At 38.1% G+C, this 20,055-nt stretch overlaps 2 protein-coding genes across 2 annotated transcripts; one reads left to right on the forward strand and one right to left on the reverse strand.

Annotated features, from left to right (window-relative positions):
• The first annotated feature begins 1 nt into the window (after position 1).
• Positions 2–7,909, forward strand: wdr20a (WD repeat domain 20a). Its single transcript, XM_030126617.1, is given in 12 exon segments — positions 2–37; positions 39–257; positions 2,150–2,332; positions 2,545–3,564; positions 3,566–3,596; positions 3,599–3,636; positions 3,638–3,679; positions 3,681–3,717; positions 3,720–3,754; positions 3,756–3,845; positions 3,847–3,888; positions 6,768–7,909. Coding segments are annotated over 12 exon segments (1,821 nt in total). The 5' UTR covers positions 2–7; the 3' UTR covers positions 6,822–7,909.
• A 2,329-nt stretch (positions 7,910–10,238) lies between these two features.
• Positions 10,239–19,999, reverse strand: mok (MOK protein kinase). Its single transcript, XM_030127732.1, is given in 16 exon segments — positions 10,239–11,566; positions 13,183–13,326; positions 13,328–13,357; positions 13,359–13,382; positions 13,436–13,437; positions 13,475–13,532; positions 13,534–13,630; positions 14,779–14,952; positions 15,036–15,137; positions 15,795–15,973; positions 16,052–16,100; positions 16,194–16,272; positions 16,379–16,449; positions 16,552–16,641; positions 18,098–18,212; positions 19,668–19,999. Coding segments are annotated over 16 exon segments (1,476 nt in total). The 5' UTR covers positions 19,852–19,999; the 3' UTR covers positions 10,239–11,488.
• Between the last annotated feature and the right edge of the window lie 56 nt (positions 20,000–20,055).

A 20,055-nucleotide genomic window follows, 5' to 3' on the forward strand; every position in this document is an offset into this window, starting at 1 on the left:
TTCAAAGATGGCGGCGGAGGGAGGAGGGAAGGAGATGAAACGAAATTAAAACTCAGTTCACCACTCGGGAAGGCATCTACAACTCCTCACTCACCTTCCGATATAGCCGTCCTAACAGGGTGCCTTTCAACTCGCAAGGCTCCAACCCCGTCAAGGTCTCCTTCGTAAACGTCAACGACCAGTCGGGCAACGGCGACAGGATCTGTTTCAATGTGGGCCGTGAGCTCTACTTCTACATCTACAAAGGCGTTAGAAAGGTAGCTCGCTAACGCGGCTAATACACACGGAAATTGGTGGTAGGGCGAGTGAAAACACATCGCTGCTGTGTGAGCTGTTGCTGAACTTCAGGCTTGTGTTCACGGTGTTAAATAACTCTGACAGGTGCTTGACTTTGAAATTAGCTGGCAGCTAGTTAGCTCGAAGCTCTGGTGAAGCTAACCCTCAGCGTACTAGTTAGCTAGCCAGCGCAAATGGCTAACGTTAGCGAACCAGTAGCTTCCCCGAGGCCAGGGGCTAAATTCCGTCTCCTGCCAGACACTCAGTTTTGGTTTTCCCGAAATGTGGCTTTAGTGAGGTCGAGCTACGTCCACGTTGATTGTTTCATTTGTTGTGTGGGTTAAAAAGTGTTTCTGTAACGGTCTGTGGTGACAGTGACAGCCCTTCCTCAACACCGATAACACCTGTCGACGCCCTATGACTGACAGGTGTTGATAAATTACTATGTTGTCAGTTCCGTGTATTTGATAGATCTTTGGCTAACTAGCATCCCACATGTAACTGAACTCTGCTCTTTGCTTGGGGATATGTCTGGACAAAATCTGACCTGATCAAACTAAGCTCGTTGACTCTGCTTACAGGGAAACGCTAACGTTAGCTAGTTTCAGTCAATGTACCTGTTAGTAAATCTGAAAGTCAATAACATATGGTCTGATACATTTGTTGGTTTATGGAGTTAAAGTTTAGTAGTAGTGCTTAAAATTATGATCATGTCTCTGCTATAGGCAGTATGTCACGGGCACTGCTACATACAGCATTAAAAATCACACGTCAGTCAAGCAGTAAATATATTTTGTCACCGCTTTGAGCTAACAGCTGACTCCAAATCACCGGGTGAGAGCAGTCAGCTGATTGCTAATTTGAAACAATGTGTCATAGCCTGTTTAATATACAGAAATAATGTGCATGTCATGTCAGTCCAGTGTGACTGACTGGGAAGGAAAGACACCAGGAGAGTTAAATATCAGAGTTAAACATGTGTGCCAAAGAGAAGTGGTAGTTATATCTGTTTAATTCTTGTCTGACATAAAATGGAGATCATATCAAGGTAATAATAGTTTATTGCAGGACCACCCAGTTAGTCATATGCCTAATAAACTTATTCTTGGTTTGAGTTTATAAGATAATTTATTACAGTGTATCACCATACTGATTATTTGTCCTCTTCCCAAGTTGGAGGTTGAATACTTTGCCAGTTTTATGCCTCCAGTAGATTGGTAGGTCATTGTTTTGTTGGGAAAAAAACATTCTGGTTGTAATATGTAACACAACTTTACTGTAAACAACTGATAGACTTAGGTGGTAGTGTCAGGAAAAGTTAATATTTTTAAAACCAAGCAGTTTTTGTACTTAAGGAACTCTGTAACCACTCAGTCATATCTGACATTATAGCTGAAGAATCACTGAGTCATCACCTTACACTAAAAGAATTTTCCATTCTGCCAGTAGTATAAACTGCCAATCATTAACAAACAAAACAGTTGTTAAACTGATTATCTGCAGTATTTGCCCTCTGTGTCTTGTTCACAGCAGCGCAGTTTTCTTATTGCATTATGATGGTTATATTCTACGCTTAATATTAGGTGAGCAGGTACATGTTTTTACTTCAGTTTTCCTCATTTTTTCCACTGTGAATGTGTCTTGTTGAAGGTATTATAACATTGTAGTGGGTCAGGTTTCACTTTTTGTACACTTTGCTGGCAAGAGTCTTGATTTGAGAATATTGCACAGCTGGAGTGCATATTTTCTAAAATAAATAAATAAATAACACCACACAAAACATGAACAAACATAGCTTCATACAGAGCTCCAGTAGTGTTCTGATTAAAAGTTAGCCGCTCTGTGAATGTACTTTCATACTTTGTCCTTTCAGGCTGCTGATTTGAGCAAGCCCATAGACAAGCGCATATACAAGGGGACGCAGCCCACCTGTCATGACTTCAACCACCTCACAGCAACAGCAGAGAGTGTGTCCCTGTTGGTGGGTTTCTCAGCAGGACAGGTACAGCTCATTGATCCTATCAAAAAGGAGACGAGCAAGCTCTTCAATGAAGAGGTAAGTCTTAGTTTTGCATAGCATGTAATGGCATTTGATTTTACTGTTTTTTCAATTACTCAACCTCTTAAACAATATTTCAAATGACTTATATAGTTTGAGTCTTTTGAACATGTTAATAGTAGTGATTTCCTGACAGTACTGATTTTTGTCTCCCTCATCTCTCCCCTTTGTCTGCTACTCAAACTTCAACTCTCCTTACATCCTGTCAGAGACTAATAGACAAGTCCAGAGTAACATGCGTGAAATGGGTGCCAGGCTCTGAGAGCCTTTTTCTGGTCTCTCATGCCAGTGGAAATATGTACCTGTACAATGTGGAGCACACTTGTGGCACCACTGCACCACACTACCAGCTGCTCAAACAGGGAGAGAACTACTCTGTACACACTTGTAAGAGTAAATCCACTCGGAATCCTCTCCTAAAATGGACAGTGGGTGAGGGGGCACTGAACGAGTTCGCCTTTTCTCCAGATGGAAAGTTTCTAGCCTGTGTAAGTCAGGATGGCTTTCTTCGGGTTTTTAACTTTGATGCAGTTGAGCTACACGGCACCATGAAGAGCTACTTCGGTGGCTTGTTGTGCGTGTGCTGGAGCCCTGATGGAAAATACATAGTTGCAGGTGGAGAGGACGATCTAGTGACTGTGTGGTCGTTCTTGGACTGCAGAGTCATAGCCCGAGGCCACGGGCACAAGTCGTGGGTGAGTGTGGTGGCTTTTGACCACTACACTACCAGTGTGGAAGAGAGTGACCCGATGGAGTTCAGCGGCAGCGATGAGGACTTCCAGGATCAGATGATCCACTTTGGACGAGACCGGGCCAATAGTACGCAATCTCGACTCTCCAAGCGCAACTCCACGGACAGCCGGCCTGTTAGTGTCACATACCGGTTTGGCTCGGTGGGCCAGGACACTCAGCTGTGCCTATGGGACCTCACTGAGGACATCCTTTTCCCCCATCTTCCTCTCTCACGGACACGGACACACACTAATGTGATGAATGCTACCAGCCCCCCTGCGGGTGCTACAATAATCACTAACACCTCTAGTAACACTACTAATGGAAACAACAGTGGTGCCAATACTCCTGGCATTAACTCCCTGTCTACTACATTACCACGCTCCAACAGCCTACCCCATTCAGCCGGCACCACGACAACGCAAACAATACTAACCAATGCTGGCAGTGGCGGTGGCATTGGCAGTGGTATTATGGACAGCGCCATGGCTACAGGTTGTGAGTAAATTCGCCACGTTGTCACTCCACGACCGAAGGAGCGCCATCACGAGAAGGACCACAAACGCAACCCACAGCATGGGTCACATCAGCAGCAAGAGCAGCGACAAGCTCAAACCTGCTGACAAAAACCAAAACGGACCCTGCTAAGACTCTGGCACTCTGCTTTGCCCACGCATGGAGGACGTGGCCCCTCCTCGAGCCCCTCATCTGTAAAAAGATAGCACACGAGAGACTGACTGTCCTCATATTTTTAGAGGACTGTTTAGTGACTGCTTGTCATGGAGGGATTTATTTGCACATGGGCGAGACCAGGCAAAGTGGTAAGTTTTTAATGTAGGATACCAAGGGGGAGTTGAAGTAGTTTCTCAAACCATTTGCTGTATTAAAACCAGTTTGTGGGTTGTAACTAAGACACAAGGTATATTCTCAAAGCATACAATAAATATAGACATGTGAAATGGAATTTTAGCCCTTTGTAGTGAGAAGAACATGGAACTGCAGCAGGCAAGTAACATATCAGACTTTATTTAATATACATCTGCTTCACCAGTTTAAAGTATATTCTGACTAAGTTTAAAGTCTAACCGACCTATGGAAATGTTGCCAGTTGGTGTGTTATACTATAGGCTCTGATAAGAAAGATTTCCTGTGAGAGAAAAAGAAGAACATCCGTATGAAGTGTGGCTTATTGGTTCATCATAATCATCCCACAATGCATAGCAGTGTAGCCAAAAGTCATCTGCATACACTTTTTCATATTTCAGCTTTTATGCAAATGGCTTTGTATTTGCCCAAAGAATCTCTGCTGTTTCTCATGCTTACGTGTATAGACATGTGAACACTTCCCTTTTGTCTGTGTTTTGACAGATCGTGCCAGAGTGAGGCACATGACAGTCTGAAACATAAATGGCAGTCTGGAGGATAGCATGTTCAGGGAGTCTGTTACTACTGAACAGAATCAGACAGAAACGGGGCTTTGGGCAGAAATAAGAACTGTCAGCTTTAAAATGTGGCTTTCAAGTTATATGGACAAACTGTTATTTTATGTCATAATAGAGTAGTTCTAAAGTCATTTAAGAACAGTTTTCAAATAACCATAATGTACCTTATCACATATATTTTCTTTTACTCCATATTAACAACACTAAACTAAAAATGTTATCTTAGATTCTTTCAAAATGGAAGATAAAATGTGTGCAAATGTCTGGTTGTCATTTAACGTCAGCTTCAGTAACAAATGAAAACAGCTTTTGCAAGTTTTCTCAACCATGCTGAGCAGTCATAATGTCCAAATTATTTACCTGGTGAAGCAGTTCAATTCACAAGTTCATGAAATCACACAAGAAATCTGCTTCTGATTTTAATAAGGTAGCTCCCACAGTATCTGTTTTACGTGTAAATCTATACCAGTGGACACAATTCGACTGTCACATGTCAGTGTGCTTTCGGTCATGTCACCCTACCCTAGCATCAATAATTCCATAATGTTAAAGAGCGTTCTATTTGCTGTACAGCTAAATGATCATATATGGGAAAAGTGGCCTCAACATATGTAGTCTGAGTTTGACTAGTGCCTTGGATGAAAAAATTACGGGGCTGCAAAAGCAACTAGTTTGCAGCAAAGTACTCAGCATCGAGTAGCTTATAGCAAATATGAAGAATAAGTAAAATATAATCACTTCATATGCGTAAGAGAGGGTGTAGTGTTTGAGAAAAGCTTCATGTGGAAGCCAGTGCTCCAGCAGGAAGACCTGGAGTTACAGAGGAATTTTGTCTTGGCTTGTTCGTATGTAAGAACAAATATGTTCTGAAAATGTGACCAGAAGGTCTGTCTACTACTGACAAGATTGTCATACAAATAATTATGATACTACTTTTTTACATCAACATATATGTATAAGGTTCACCTAATGAAGAAGTTAAGTTATTTATTGGCATTGAAAACTACGACACATAAATGATCACAGTTTTTTTTTGTCTTTTAGGCTTTGTAAACACTATAACAGAGCGGAGCGGACATTAATGTATAAAGTCTACTACTGAAATTTACAAAGGAATTACTGATAATGACCAGTACCAGTAGAAGTTAAAGAACTGTAAATGAGGGGGCTATATGGAGCCCTAAAATCCAAACAGATTATAGGAACAAGTTGTTTATCTGGTGTCTACTAACTACTTACAATAAGTGACTGTTTCAGGAGGAGGTTCCTGATACGAAGCAACTGTAGAATTCAGTGGCTGTTAGAATATACTGTCTTGCAACTTTAGCATCATGAAACATTGGGTTTTTATCAGTGAAAATATCCTGCATAGTAGATCCTAAGAAGGAAATATGGTATCAAACACAAGCTGTCTGCACACACAGGCTGTCAGTGGAATTAATATAAACTATCATCGCTTCATAATTTTATTGTATACATATGTATGGAATTCTGTCATATAAGCATGTAAATTCTTGAGTCATGGCCAAAACATGTTTTGTGAGGTCAAAGTGTCCTCAAACTCTGGTCACCAAACTTTTCAGTTAATTCTCCAAGTGAACATTTGTGCAAATTTGAAGAAATTCTGTCAAGGTGTTTCTTATGTGTCTTATGTGTCTAACATGTTTTAAAACACATGATGTAAAATTTGGGACGACGATGGGAAAACCATAGAGATGCATCTAAATCAGAGTCACCTTTAGGACTTAGGAAGATCATGTGATTAGAGGGTGATGGTTGGAACTCAAATGATGGAAACAATGTAAAAATGGTGAATAGACATGTCTGTTAGTTTCATCGTCCTAGTGAATGAAGAGTGTTATCACCATATGCAACACTAAAGGTGGTTTCTGTAGTAACTGACAGGCTTAGGTAACAGTATGAGGAGACAAAGATGGCATCAGTGTCAAATGGTTAAAAGACCTTTTGGAAATACACGGCTGCTTCTTGCCCTGCTACCAGCGGCTAGTCATGAGCATCACAAGTGCCTTCATCGATCGAATGTCTCAAAGCTCGACGCCGGCGTTAGTCTCACACTGTACACCCGGCATCCACTTTGACTGCTGCGCACACAGGCTTTTAATTAAATGCCAGGGACCGAGATTATGGAAAAGAAGAGCTAGAGGCTGATTTTTAATGAGCTGTTTGTTGCTTGATTTTCTTTTTGCTACAGTGTGTGAACTTTCCCCAATGCATATCTCCTTGTTTCCTTTTTCCAGGGTTTATTGTCATCCCAAAACCAAGCCAGCTCTCCCAGTGGAACAGTAGTATAGCCACAATATTTCTGCTGCTAAAGAACCCTGCAACCCAGAGTCTGATGCTGCTCTTCACCCTGCAAGCATTGCAAGTTTTCCTTTTTCTTTTATACCCCCCCTCCCCTCCTCCTCCTCCCTCCTTTCTAATTTTTTTTTTTTTTTTTTTTTTTGTTAATGGCTTCTGTGTTCTTTTTTGTTTATCACTCACTTGACCTAGAGGAGGAATGAAGCAAGAAAAGGTGTGGTTGTGGACTCTAATGGCGCTAATGTATTCTTCTCTGGAGTTTAACATTTTTAGATTTTTAAAAAAAAAAAAAAAAACCTTCCTATCACGTCCAGACCTCATCAGACTGTTGTCCTCTCTGGAATTCAGGCTTGGCTTTGTTAGATGCAAACCAGACAACTGTGGCTTGAGATTAAAGGGATAGTTCATTTTAATTTTTCATATACTCTGTATCAAGTTTGCGGTGTAGCTCGGTCTCAGCTTTAAGGGTTACCGACTACAAAGATATGAACTTAAGCTGAACTATCCCTTCATGACCAAGTGCGTGAGCATCTGAAAACTTTGCATCCATCCACATTCACCACCACTTCTGTCTTTTCTTGAGTAGAATCTCCCCATCAACAACTTTTGCACTGATTATTATTTTTTTGTTAGTTTTTGTTTTTATAACTACTCTAATGGAACAAAAAGAGGGTTGAGGACTGCCTTGTCGCACTCGGCTTTAACATCCTCAGTCTTGAAATCTGAATCTATAAAGCTGGATGCTGCAATCATAGTCTTTTAAAAAAATTGTTTGCACTTAAATTAGTTTATTAGAAGAAAATGGCTTACATTTTTGGGTGTGCTCAGAACTCACAGATGGCTAATACAGTAGGTGAAGAAAAATGATAAAAACTATTAAAAACCTTTATCTATTGAGCATTTATTTTAATATTATTTCAGATTCAATCTGCTCTGTATCATAATGTGTATATTGTAATTAATTGATTTGATGGGGGCCTAAGCAAACTACCTTACTCCAGTGGAAGTTTTGTCATTGATAGTTATATTTCTAAAGCCTAAAGTATACATATTAATAATATTAAAATAGATCTTGAATACACTGCTTGTGTGCTGTCCTTTTTTTTTTTTTTTTTTGGTTCCTTTTCTCAGAGCGGTTACCCACATCATGTACTGTATTTACATAACAAAGCTGAAAGGCCTCTGGCGTGAAATTTGCTTACACTGTCAGAATGTGCATGAAAGAGCTGTCAAGTCTGGAAGTGTTAAGAAGCCTAGGACTCTCCAGAAACAATGATTTATTCAGAACAAGGTTCCCCTCGACTATTGTGCACAGTCTAGATTTGCCACATTTTAAAGGGAATTAAATCACTAAACTCCCAGATGAAGTCATTAGTTGTCAACTAAAATAATCAGCTATTTAGGAATTAACATGGTTTGAGTTTTTGATTCCAGTGTTTTTTTTTACATTTGATATTTCCTGGTTTCTTTTATTTGTCCTATGACAATGAGCCTTGATGCTTTGTGGACCAAACGAGACATTTGAACCTCTTTACTATTTTATAGATAAAGCAACAATAAAAATCCTTTTTTCAGCCCAAGATGTGATATCAAAAAGCCTGATGAAATCCCAATAGTAAGTTGTTGTTTTTTTTTTTTTTTTAATCTTTTCCAAGGAAAGTTAAATAATACTTTTTTCTAATAATGAACCAGGTTAGAGGCAATTTAGAGTTTTAATTATCAATTATCTGTGGTTTCCCAAAGCTTAACATCATGTCAGTAAAAGTTGTTCTTGGTCCATAATGCAAAGATGTGGAATTTGAAGTCATAGATAAAGAAACAAAGAAATCTTCATGTATGTATAAAGCATATTTTGGATTCTATTTCTGAAAAATAACTGATTAATGTATGATCTAAATAGATTTAATTTAACAATGTACAAGTTATAACAATAGAAATGTCTTAATATCCAAGAAAAAATGGTATAATTGACACAATGTCCAAATTTGTACTGAATCAAATCCCATCTAGAGATAGAATCCATTGGGACCATGTAAATCTGAACTGAGTGGGTTTCAGGACATAAGGGTTGATTTCTCAGACATAATATTAAATATTCAGATTCAGACATAGAGTCCTGTTGTCCTGGTTTGACACACTATATTTGATAAAATAACTGGTTGTTGATGCCTCGAATAGTTCAGGATCTCTACATTTAAAACATGGTTCAGAAAATGTTTTTTTTAAGGTTGATAACACTTGACATTTTCTGGTAAACTCATTAAAATCATCCAATGTGATATGCTTTGTCATGTAGGGGATCAAAGTGTCTGTAATTCTGGTTAATTACATCATTTCACCTTCATTGACAATAACCAACACAGTAAAGAACAGACTGAGTCACCGTCCATTTTAATGAGCTCTTAAAAGAAATGGTCGTGTTTGAAGCACAAAACCTCAACAGAGGGGGTAGTACAGCCCAGCTACATTCAGAAACATAACATTAAAAAAAAAAAAAATCTAAATTAGGACTTTTTAGAGGCCCAGGCTCTCATTATCAGCACATGACATACATGTATTTTCACATCTACAGTACATTGAAAGTATTTTGTTATCAAATGCTACTGGATATTTTAACTCTCGACTATGGAGTTCGTCTACAGCTGGATAAAGAAATGTTCCTTTAATGTTTTCTGTCCAAAGGCAACAATATTGTGTCTTAGAAAAGGTTTCTCCACTGTGTAGCACTTGATATGAATGTGTTAACTGTTATAAGGAAGACTTACTCTTGAACCCAATTGTCCAGAGGAGACAGTTCACAGTTATAGGAGACACAGAACACACTGTCTATAGAAAGGATTCAGCCTTGGCTGCGGAGTTTCCATTTTAGGATTTTAAACCACTGTGGATTCATGAAGACCACTGTGAGGACGATTTGGAAATATACACTTTGTTCTTCATGCAACAATTTTCAAGTGTTGCCACAATTTTTGACAGAATTGAAAACTGAATTTTCAAAAGTGCATCGCATTCACAGGAGAAAAACAAATTTGACACCTTATTCTTAAATATGAGATCAGGATCTTGTAGTTATGAGAAAAAGCTGAGCATGAAGTAATGCACAACAATACTGATATAACAGAAGCAAAAAAAAACCCTCGTCTTTCCCAGTCTACAATTCAGCATTGATTTAGTGATTTTCTATTGGAATATGTTACCTAAAATATTGTAAATGACACATTTACAATCAAAATGTTATAACACGGTGATATTTACAACACCAAACAAACAAGATGTATGTTTTTTATTGGATCTTAGTACAAATAAAATCCAATTATTTATAATTACCCTGCCCCACAAAGGGGAGCAAGGGGTACTGTTTGTGGTTCAGTTTGTTTGTTAACACTCTAGCAGCAAAACTATTGGTTGATTCATACCAGATTTGGTTATATATTTGCCAGTGGATCCAGACATAGATCTCATTACATTTGGGAAAAGTAGGTCAAATTTACAGTTTTTTATGAATTTTTAAAACTTTTTTTTTTTTTTTCCGCATTTACTTCTAATGTGCTAAATTTCAATGTCCATAGCAGCAAAACTATTGGTTGAATTCATACCAAATTGACTTTATATGTTGCCAGTGACCCAGAATGGATCTCATTACGTTTTAGGAACAGTAGGTCAAAGTTCAAATTTTTTATGAAGTTTTAAAAATCTTCCCATTTACTCATAATGGGCAAAATATGTGCGAGGGGTGGGGTATGTTGTGCCTGACAACACTACTTATATCAGTATTTAGATGTAAAAAATCAGCATTTGTCATGTCATAACAGTTAATATTAAGCTAAACTTTTATCATAACTATGAGATCATGGTCTTGTAATTCTGATTTACGTGTTGGTGTTTTCTTCTGTTAGTCACTGAAATTCACTTCAACAGAATCCTGATTGGCCCCTTATAGTCACTGACATGTTTCTGTGTATTTAGTTACTGTTGTCAGGTTGCTGCAAAATAAAACACCCTGCCTTATTTCATTTCTCTCTCAGAATGAACATGTATATATGCAGATGTCTGGTATCTGCTGTCTCCTCCCATTCATCACTAAGGAAAAGGAATACTTTCTTGATTCATGTGAATTTAGATGCTTAGCGCTGTGGTGTTTTTTTATCAGTGTCTAAAAGCTGAATTAATCCTTAGTGACTAAAAGTACAAAAGGATTAAATCTCAGTGTATACTTTATGAATTTCCCAGGTGGCTGTTTCTGATCTTCAGCTCTTCTCATATCATATCTAAGCCTCCTTATTGCTCAGCATGTGTAACAGGCTCAGATTAAAGTACTTGTTCATACTGTTGTAAACATGTAACAACCCGACTAAGTCAGGCAAACTGGTGGTTGTAACTAATCTAATCCACACTCTCACATCAGCATAATGTAACAGAGTATAATATTTTCTTGTACACAGCACATTGAATTTCATCATACAATAAGGGTTAAAGCGTTTGGTGTCGCAGTCATAACTGGTACAGGATTTGCGGTCTTCGATGCATGTTTCTCAGCTTGTTTGTGCTTTTTCCTCATCAAGGCTGTCCAACACTGTCCTCAGATAATGTGTTTATATCCGCACAGGTCTATCCTGTTTAAAGAGGCCTTTTTAATCAAACGCTGAAGTGTTTTTGGCTCTCAGTAGCCTCTGTGTTTCCGATCCAGAGGTGGCATGTAGTAACTCTTGAAAGCTGCTCGGTGTGACTCATCCCTGGGCTGTGAAGAGAGGAAATGCAGCCTGAATGTCAAATCAACGCTGTTATTGAAAGCACTGCTGGAACATGCTGGCTGCCTATAGGAATATTCTTGCCACCATGGAGCTAACTTCCTGCCGAAACCAAACAAACAGAAGGTGTTATATAAGTACTCCAGAAGTCCCTCATGAACATAGTAAATAACAATCCATATATTCTAACTTATCATGCTTCAGAAAATGACTACAGCTTTTACAAGTGCAGTACATCCTGTTTGAGCTTGGGGTGCACGTATGTTCAGTCAAGTTATAAAAAAATAAATCAAATTTATGGCATTAACTTCTGTTTGAGGTTTTGAGTTGAAATTTGTACACAATGTATTACTTTATAATCTTAGAAGATATCCAAGTTTTCCCATGCAACTTTGTGAGTTTTTTTCTTTTTTACAACATTAATTGCAGAGAATGTCTGAGTAGTTTGTTGCAAAGTTATGACTTTATCCTAATATCACATAATCAAAACAGTCATATGACTTCTGACACAATTTTTCCATTTGTTTATGCCTTTTTCTCATAAATGTCCTGAGTAATTCACCATCAGTAACAGCATGTGTGCTGTTATTGATGGGCTATGTCTTAATTTAAACATACAATTAAAATGAGCAAAATCAGTGCTGTTAAATCATGTGCATCCTTTTAAATTTATTTTCAGACGCGGTAATATTCCAATAATGTTAGATTACATTTTTGGTTATTTTATCCTAACCCTATGACACAAGTGTATCACTAATCTGACTAAAAAAACAGGAAAATGTTAATTTAAAATGACTTACAGCGCCACCTGTTGTTGTGGAAGGTGAATTTCTTAAACATTGTGAGAAAATCATCAGCACAAACAGACTGCCAAGAATCACATGATTTTTTTGTGTTTGTTACCCGCCCCCCGAAGGGGAGACAAGGGATATGGTTTTGGTTGGTTTGTTTTTTGTTTGTTTGTTAACACTTTAGCAGCAAAACTATTGGTTGAATTCATACCAAATTGGGTTTATAAATTGACAGAGACCAAGAATAGGCTGTCATTACATTTTGGGAAGAGCAGGTTCAAAGTTTCAATTTGTATGAATTTTTTAAATCTTTTTTTCTCGATTTACTTATTTTGGGCTATATTTCAAATGTCTATGAAAACATCAGTTTTTGTTTCAATTTACTTCAAACTTGGCACATATATAGAGGCAATTGATATGCTGGCATCCGCACATGCATAAATAGATGACATCAGCTGGATCGATGCCAAAATACGCTACAATACGGGCAAGAGGCGGGGTTTGTTGTGCTGGCACCACTTATTGTTGTATATTTTTCATAAAACACGTATTTGTTTCTGAACCATGACGTATGTTTGTTTGATCAAAACAGATTGTTTTAATAATGTAAACTAAACTCCATCTAGGCATACTTTCCTTTGCGCTCAATTTGAGAATGATGAAAGCATCTTCTTATACTTGCAGGTATGTAAACTATGGACAGTGATAGGGTATCTGCAGTGTTCTTGGTAGGTTCCACTCACAGACAGCCGGGCTGACTAACAGACTGAGGAATGTGTTAATGCCTGATGTCCATGTGTCACTCCTGTGTTTACCTTGACCAACCGTGACTGGCACTTTTTCGATGTGATGGCTGGCAGTGTTCCACGGTGAGTCACAGTAAATGCAGGCATAGTGGAGACTGGGAAGGAGATCTGCGGTCCTGGTACCACCATGTTGAGTTTGGGCAGCTCCGTCGGGGTAATGAGGGATGTTCCGTCTGATGAGCGGGTTCTCCTGCGTGCTTGATATTATGCTGGCGGAGACAGAAATGATCACATGCTTATTTTCTTTGGACATTCAGCCTACTGCTCACATAAATATTGGCATCTAAGGAGTTCAAATTACACTCAAAGGCGTTTGGTCTTGTATGTCTTCCTCTCATTTGTCGACCAAGTCTGGTTGGCGCGCCAAATGTGCTCTAAAGAGTTGTGCATCCCGCTACTTCCTAGTCCATCCCATTCCCAACTCTGAGAAGTGTCCTCAGCTTTCTTCTCTGTTAGCCTGAAAAGAAAACAAAAAAGCAAGAGATAACTTAAAATTTCCTTGGTTGTTCTAAATAAATCACTACGTTTTTGAAAATCTGGGATTATGGAATAAATGAAAATAAAAGGCTAAAGCTACAATTAGCAAAAAACAAAAAAAAAGTGATTTTGTTAACTGAAATAAAAATGTCTCCAAAAATATGAAAACTAAATAGAACTACAATGAAACAGTGAACAAAACTTCATACAATTACAGGTAAAATCAGTTTTAGTTAGAATTTTCCACCTATGTTCATGGTTCAGTGGACAAGAATAAAATGTATATGAGAATAAAGACAAAGGACATCCCAGTGGTCCAGTGTGATGGATGGTGGATAAAAAGACATCAAACAGCATACATAAAAACATCTGCACACCAATGCCCCTTGCATTTCAAGGATTTATGTTGGAACTGTGGGATATTTCCAGTACTATAGGCTTCTCTTCAGCCTTAGGGAGACAAATGTATTCTAATAAAATGATAAACTTATAATAATCATCCATCTAATAAATCCTTTAAATGGGAGAATGCTTCTGTGACATCTGTACTATATGGGATTGTTACAAAGGCTTCATAAATTATATTAGATGTTAGACATCCTTCACCCTATCCTTTTAGTTTACTTAGCCCTAAGTGAAATCACAAACACCCCTCAAAGACTGAATAAAAAATAAAAAGAGAAAATTACCAAACTAAAAACTGCGATTCAGATTGACTAAAATGGTTAAAATCTGTCCTTTCTGTTCATGAGTATAACAATACTCACTAATACTGATAGTAATAATATTACAACAACTAACTACTACTACTACTACTAATAATATCAAAACTCCTTGACAGACAAAGCAACAATAATAAGGTAATGTAACAAGAGCAATGGCAAAACCTAGGACTAAAGTACACAACACAGAGGTGACAGAGTTGCAAAACAAGATGATGAAAGGATGCAGAGAGATGTCAACTCCCATGATCCTGTGTTGACTCATGACAACTAACAGACCCCTAGTTGCAGAAGAGACTCTTCCTTCAACTTCATCGCAAAGTCATGAATTCTTCCCAATTTGTGAGAGAAATATCACCTCGCAATAAATTTATGCAAGGCACAAAGATAAATGTGAGCATTTTACCTGATTTCCCTAAAGTAAGTGTGCCGCAGAGCTGTTTCTGCAGTGATGCGCTCATCAGGGTCATAGGCCAACATCTGATAGAGCAGTGACAGAGCAGGGGCCGGGCAGTTCGGGATCAAACGGGAGATCCCAGTTCCTTTCTTTGGAGGAAAGTTAAAATGCATCGCTCTAGACCTGCGTGACACAGAGAAGCCATTTTTAGGACATCAAAAAAAGATAAATGATAAATATGTGCTGTGGAAGAAAACAAAGCCTACTGCTTGAACTTTTGTAGCAGACTTTGATCTGTGGTCCCCAGGACGTCATGGATCTTGGCGACCTGGTCCAACTCATTACTCCCAGGAAAGAGAGGATTCAAGCTGAAACACAGAAGTAAACAAGCAACCATTTACCTGCCACAACAAAGCCATTAAATAACATTTGTCTGACATTTGTTTATGACCAACATGGTCAGTCAAATTGGAAAAAAATACGAGTGAAGGAGAGAGAAAACATAAAAGTATGTATGAGGAAGTATGTACATACGTAATAAAAACACAAACAATAATGAAGGTAGGAGCAATATTCAAGAAAGGGCAGAAAAATGTAAGATAATAGTAAATAAATAAATAAATTTAAAAAATGGGAACTTTGGTTAAGGTTTTCTGATACATTTATAAGTTTATAATGTCAGAGGACATTTGTGTTTAATTTTTTAAAGTTTTTTTCTTGTAAAATTGACACTTTAATCTCAGACAAGTTCTATTTTTCCCCACAAATGTATGATATTTTATACTCTCACATAATATTTTTTTTTCTTTGTGATGTTTTCTACTTGTAAATTGACCACATTTATGTCACACAAAAACAAGTCTTTAAGTTTAGCACCTTTGAAACATTTTTTAGGATAAACTGGCCTCAGTGCACTGTCATAATTATAACACTAAAATGCCTGTATGACTTCCCTTCCCAATCCTGTTCTTTAACAGAACTGTAGGTTCACTGATGTAGTAAAAGCATTTTTCCTGCAGAAATACCTCATGATTTCGAAAAAGACACAACCAGCGCTCCAGATGTCCATCTTTAAGCTGTAGTAGCCGTCAGTGAGAAGGCACTCTGGGGCGCGGTACCAGCGAGTAGAGATGTACTCTGTGTGTGGAGGCTTCGAGTACACACTCCGACAGGAGCCGAAGTCTCCGAGCTTCAGAATGTTTTGCTGCAAGTTGTACGAAATAATTAAAAATATGTTCACCAGATCAAAATGATGCCAAATTATAAACAGGATGTGCCTCACTTTGATGAGGATGTTTTCTGCTTCACATCTCTGTGGAAGAATCCCACAGCTGTACAAAAAAGAGGAAGAAGAGAAGACAGTCACAACACTGTTATAGTTTATTTTACTGCTTAATGTGAACGCTGAGTATTTCCATAAATACCTGTGCATATGTTCAAGTGACTTGCACAGCTGGTACATGTAGTGCTTCACTGTTTGATCTGGCAGTGGCGTTTGTCTTCCTGGAAGATTCAATTCATCCTCGTCAGAAAAACTAAGCACATTACACAATCATCTTTAAGACCCACTGTGTTATATAGTTGTCTTTAGTCATTCATGTAGATTTACCTTGAATAAACTCATAGATGTTCATCTCCATCAACTCACAAATCAGTGACACGGTTCCTGTTTCTTTGTCACTAAATAAAAAATTCAATAAAAGTTAAGTATTGATGTGAAACTGAAATGCAATGTAACACTAGTGAAAGAAATTATGACAGACAATGCAGTAGCATACTCACAAAATTAGTTCATGTAGCTGGATTATATTTGCATGTGGGCTCAATCTCTTCATCGCCTGGACCTCCCGCAGGTTGTTTGCCTGCTCCAGGCTTAATGACACAAGACACATTCCAGATTTAACGTGTGCAGATAAAATGTACTTTAATGTACAGTTACATTGCCTATCTGCTCACATTGCAGGATGTACTGAGTCAGAAGTAAAATGATCTTTGGAAGTAGTCAAGTGTAACTGAAACACTTATCACAGCCTTATATTGCCCTTATATAACAGTATAATAATGTCTCTACAATATATGGACACTTGAGTGGAACAGATTTCTCACAAATCTATGACTTTGTAATATTAGATAAAATTAAGGCATTATTTGATACATTTGTCTCTTTAATTTATCACTTTTATTTCAGTGAATTACTCTTTGTTTCATGATTTACAGCTTTGATCCCAGATCAGCAGCATTGTTTTACACAAATTTGTAACTTTCTTACGTCAGAGGATATCCAAGGTTTTTTTCTGGTAAATTTGTGAATTGTTCTGGTAAATTTTCACCCTTAATCCCCAAAAACAGCTAAATTGAAACTGACTGACTTGCTCATAATTTACCAGGAATTAAATAAGAAAAGAAAAAAAAAAAAATCCAAACATCAGTAAGTTATAGCTTATGTAGTAATATCATTTTGGGCCTGTCTTGTCTATTTCCTTGAATATTTTCATATATTTTGTAAAAGTTGTGTAATATAAACATATAAATCTTGTTTCTTAAAAGCATGCCTTTTGTACATATATATGTATTTTCTTTTCTAGATGTTGTAAAATATGTAAATACTTTTAAGGAGATTAATCACGTGACTGACACTGAGGGATTTGGGGTATTTAACATGGATTCTCTGAATATGTTTCTCTAGAAATCTGAAGAAGAGCAAAGTTACTTGATATGTAATGACCAAAATAAGGCCCTAATATGGGAACTATGTATACTGATATGCAGATTTTCTGTCGTACTCCTGATATATTGATTATCTGGCACCCAGCAAGTTTATTCATCATGGAGATGTGCTTATCTTTGCACTCTATTATTCATAATTTACCTCTTCAATCTCAGAGAATACCCACATACACAATATTTATTTTTGCATCAGTTTGTGAGTTTTTTTCTCTAAATGTTTTGCTTTAATCTCAGAAATACTTCACACAAATGTATGACTCAAGAGTCTCAGAGAATAATCATCTTTATTTATTGGAAATTTAACACTTTAGTGGTAGATAATATTCAAGTTTTTCTTTATTTAATTTATGATAATCTATGATAAAGAGAGGAACAGATTTAATATAAAACCACAGCACTGACAACTCATATTTCAAGCACTGGCATCTATTCCCTCCTGTTTACGAGGTAGAAAGGCACAGTAAGCTGACATCCAATAGGCTAGTTAAAGCCGAGGGGTGTCAAACTGCCGACTCAAGTTTCAAGGGTCTATACAGAACAGTGTGCAAGAAAACCGAACTGCTAATTGCTGGCAAACAAGACAGAATAACTTGAGACATACCTGTTAATCGTCTGTTTCATTGTTTTACAGGCGTAGAATTTGCCATCTTTCAGACTCTGGGTTTTCACCACCTCTGAGAATGTGCCCTCCCCAATTTTCTTCAGTAGTTTGTAGCCTGCAGTAAACACATTATGACAAATGGGAGAACATGTGTGCACATTTTCTATAGTACTGTGAGAAGATCTGCACAATTAGCAGAATCACAATTGCAATGTGCAATCTTATAATGGCAAAAAGCTGCAGTTTCATGGTCTGGTGTGAGCATGGTGATGTTTTGGATTTAGTCCACTGAGCAGAAAGAGGTAGTGCATAAAAATGTGCATTTCCTGTGATAATCAAGCAAAAAGACTCAAATCACACTTGCACTATTGTCCACAATAATCACAATATTCACCCAATTGTGCCGCTTTAGCAAGGTCCACCAGAAAGACAAGTTCTATTCTAAAGGGAAATCATATCAGTAAATACAGTGACTGCTAAGACTACATGGGATTTGGTGGTTGCATTTTCTCAGTCCAGCTGAAAGCAAAAAATGTTACTTTAATACATAAGACACACCAGACAGAAACAAAACAAAGATTTTTCTTTTTAAATAAAATGTCAAAATGTCTATGACAGTTTTCTAGCTTGACATGTACTGAAAAACTAATTTTTCCAATGGTCCTTAAATCAGTCTGCGTAAACAAGGAAATAAAAAAATAGCAGTATATTATCGCCTTTAAGTGTTATTTAGTCTTTCTTTCTTTCTTTCTTTCTTTCTTTCTTTCTTTCTTTTTTAAATAAACGTTAATGGCTGCTTCATTATTGTTTCTTATGTTTGTGATAAAATAATAACCGTAATTGACTCTGTTACTACCATGGATAACACATCTAAAGTGAGGTAGACACAAACATCTTCACATTTTCCGCCATGTTCGCGTATAAAATTCATTAAAAATCATGCAACTTAGACATATATGGTGAATGCCACTTCGTAAAAATGTGAGTGTGTGTGTTGATATTATTTCCAGTGTGTGTTCAGCGAGTTGACAGTACTTGTCAAGGTTAGAGTAGCTAGCAAACAGCAGAGAGAACCCTGCTCTAGTCCGCGCGACCGACCGCCTGTCAGTCCTGTCATCACTCTGTTTAGTCATTAACTCCACTTACAATGCATTCCTTTGACTCTTAACCGCCGCATGTGGGCCGTCCGTCCATACAGGGCATATCTGGACAGTGCATTAGAGTTTATAGGTTGAACCGTTAAGTTTTTCTCCGCGTCCTGGTCTCAAAATGAGGCGAAACGCGTCTCGCGGGTACTAGCTTACCCCGCTAGCCAGCCCTGTTAGCTGACCGTCGCCTTGGTAACGGAGCACGCCTTCGCCCTCCTCTCTGACCTGAGGAGGAACCTGGAAACTCCGGTTCAATGTCTGAACACCAGCCTCCGCGTGAAAAAAATGTTAATAACATGGAATAACGCATCAAAACGAGCTAGACTACGTTTGGGAAAAATGCCAGTCAAGCAGAATAATTCGCTATAGGCCCAAAATTGGACACGACTTCAATATTACAGTGTCAAAATAAATACGCTTACCCTTTTTCCAGAGGTGGGTGTTGATCGCTAGCTCGGATGCCTTTTCACAAGGTTGCGGGTTGTTATTCTGCACGTCCAGAACATTTCCCCTGTTGTCCCAGTCGGTGTTAGGGGGTGTTTTACATGCATTTCGAAGACATGCCCTGTTTTTCACGCCAATAAGCCAGTTTGAATAGTGCATCATGAGTGCACCCTGAACGCCAAAGAGCCTACCATTAGCTTTAAAATATCATAAACTGTCCATTTGCGAGCACAGTGGTCGGTCCACTGCATTCATGTCACAGCATCAGAGCATCACACACAATGCACTCAGTTCATTCACGTCTAGGCTGTGTAAAAGGCGTGGAGGGAGAGTCTCATTAGTTTGTTCCACTCCGGCTTCCGTAGA

Source organism: Sphaeramia orbicularis, chromosome 22, assembly GCF_902148855.1.
Source record: "Sphaeramia orbicularis chromosome 22, fSphaOr1.1, whole genome shotgun sequence".
Lineage (NCBI taxonomy): Eukaryota > Metazoa > Chordata > Actinopteri > Kurtiformes > Apogonidae > Sphaeramia > Sphaeramia orbicularis.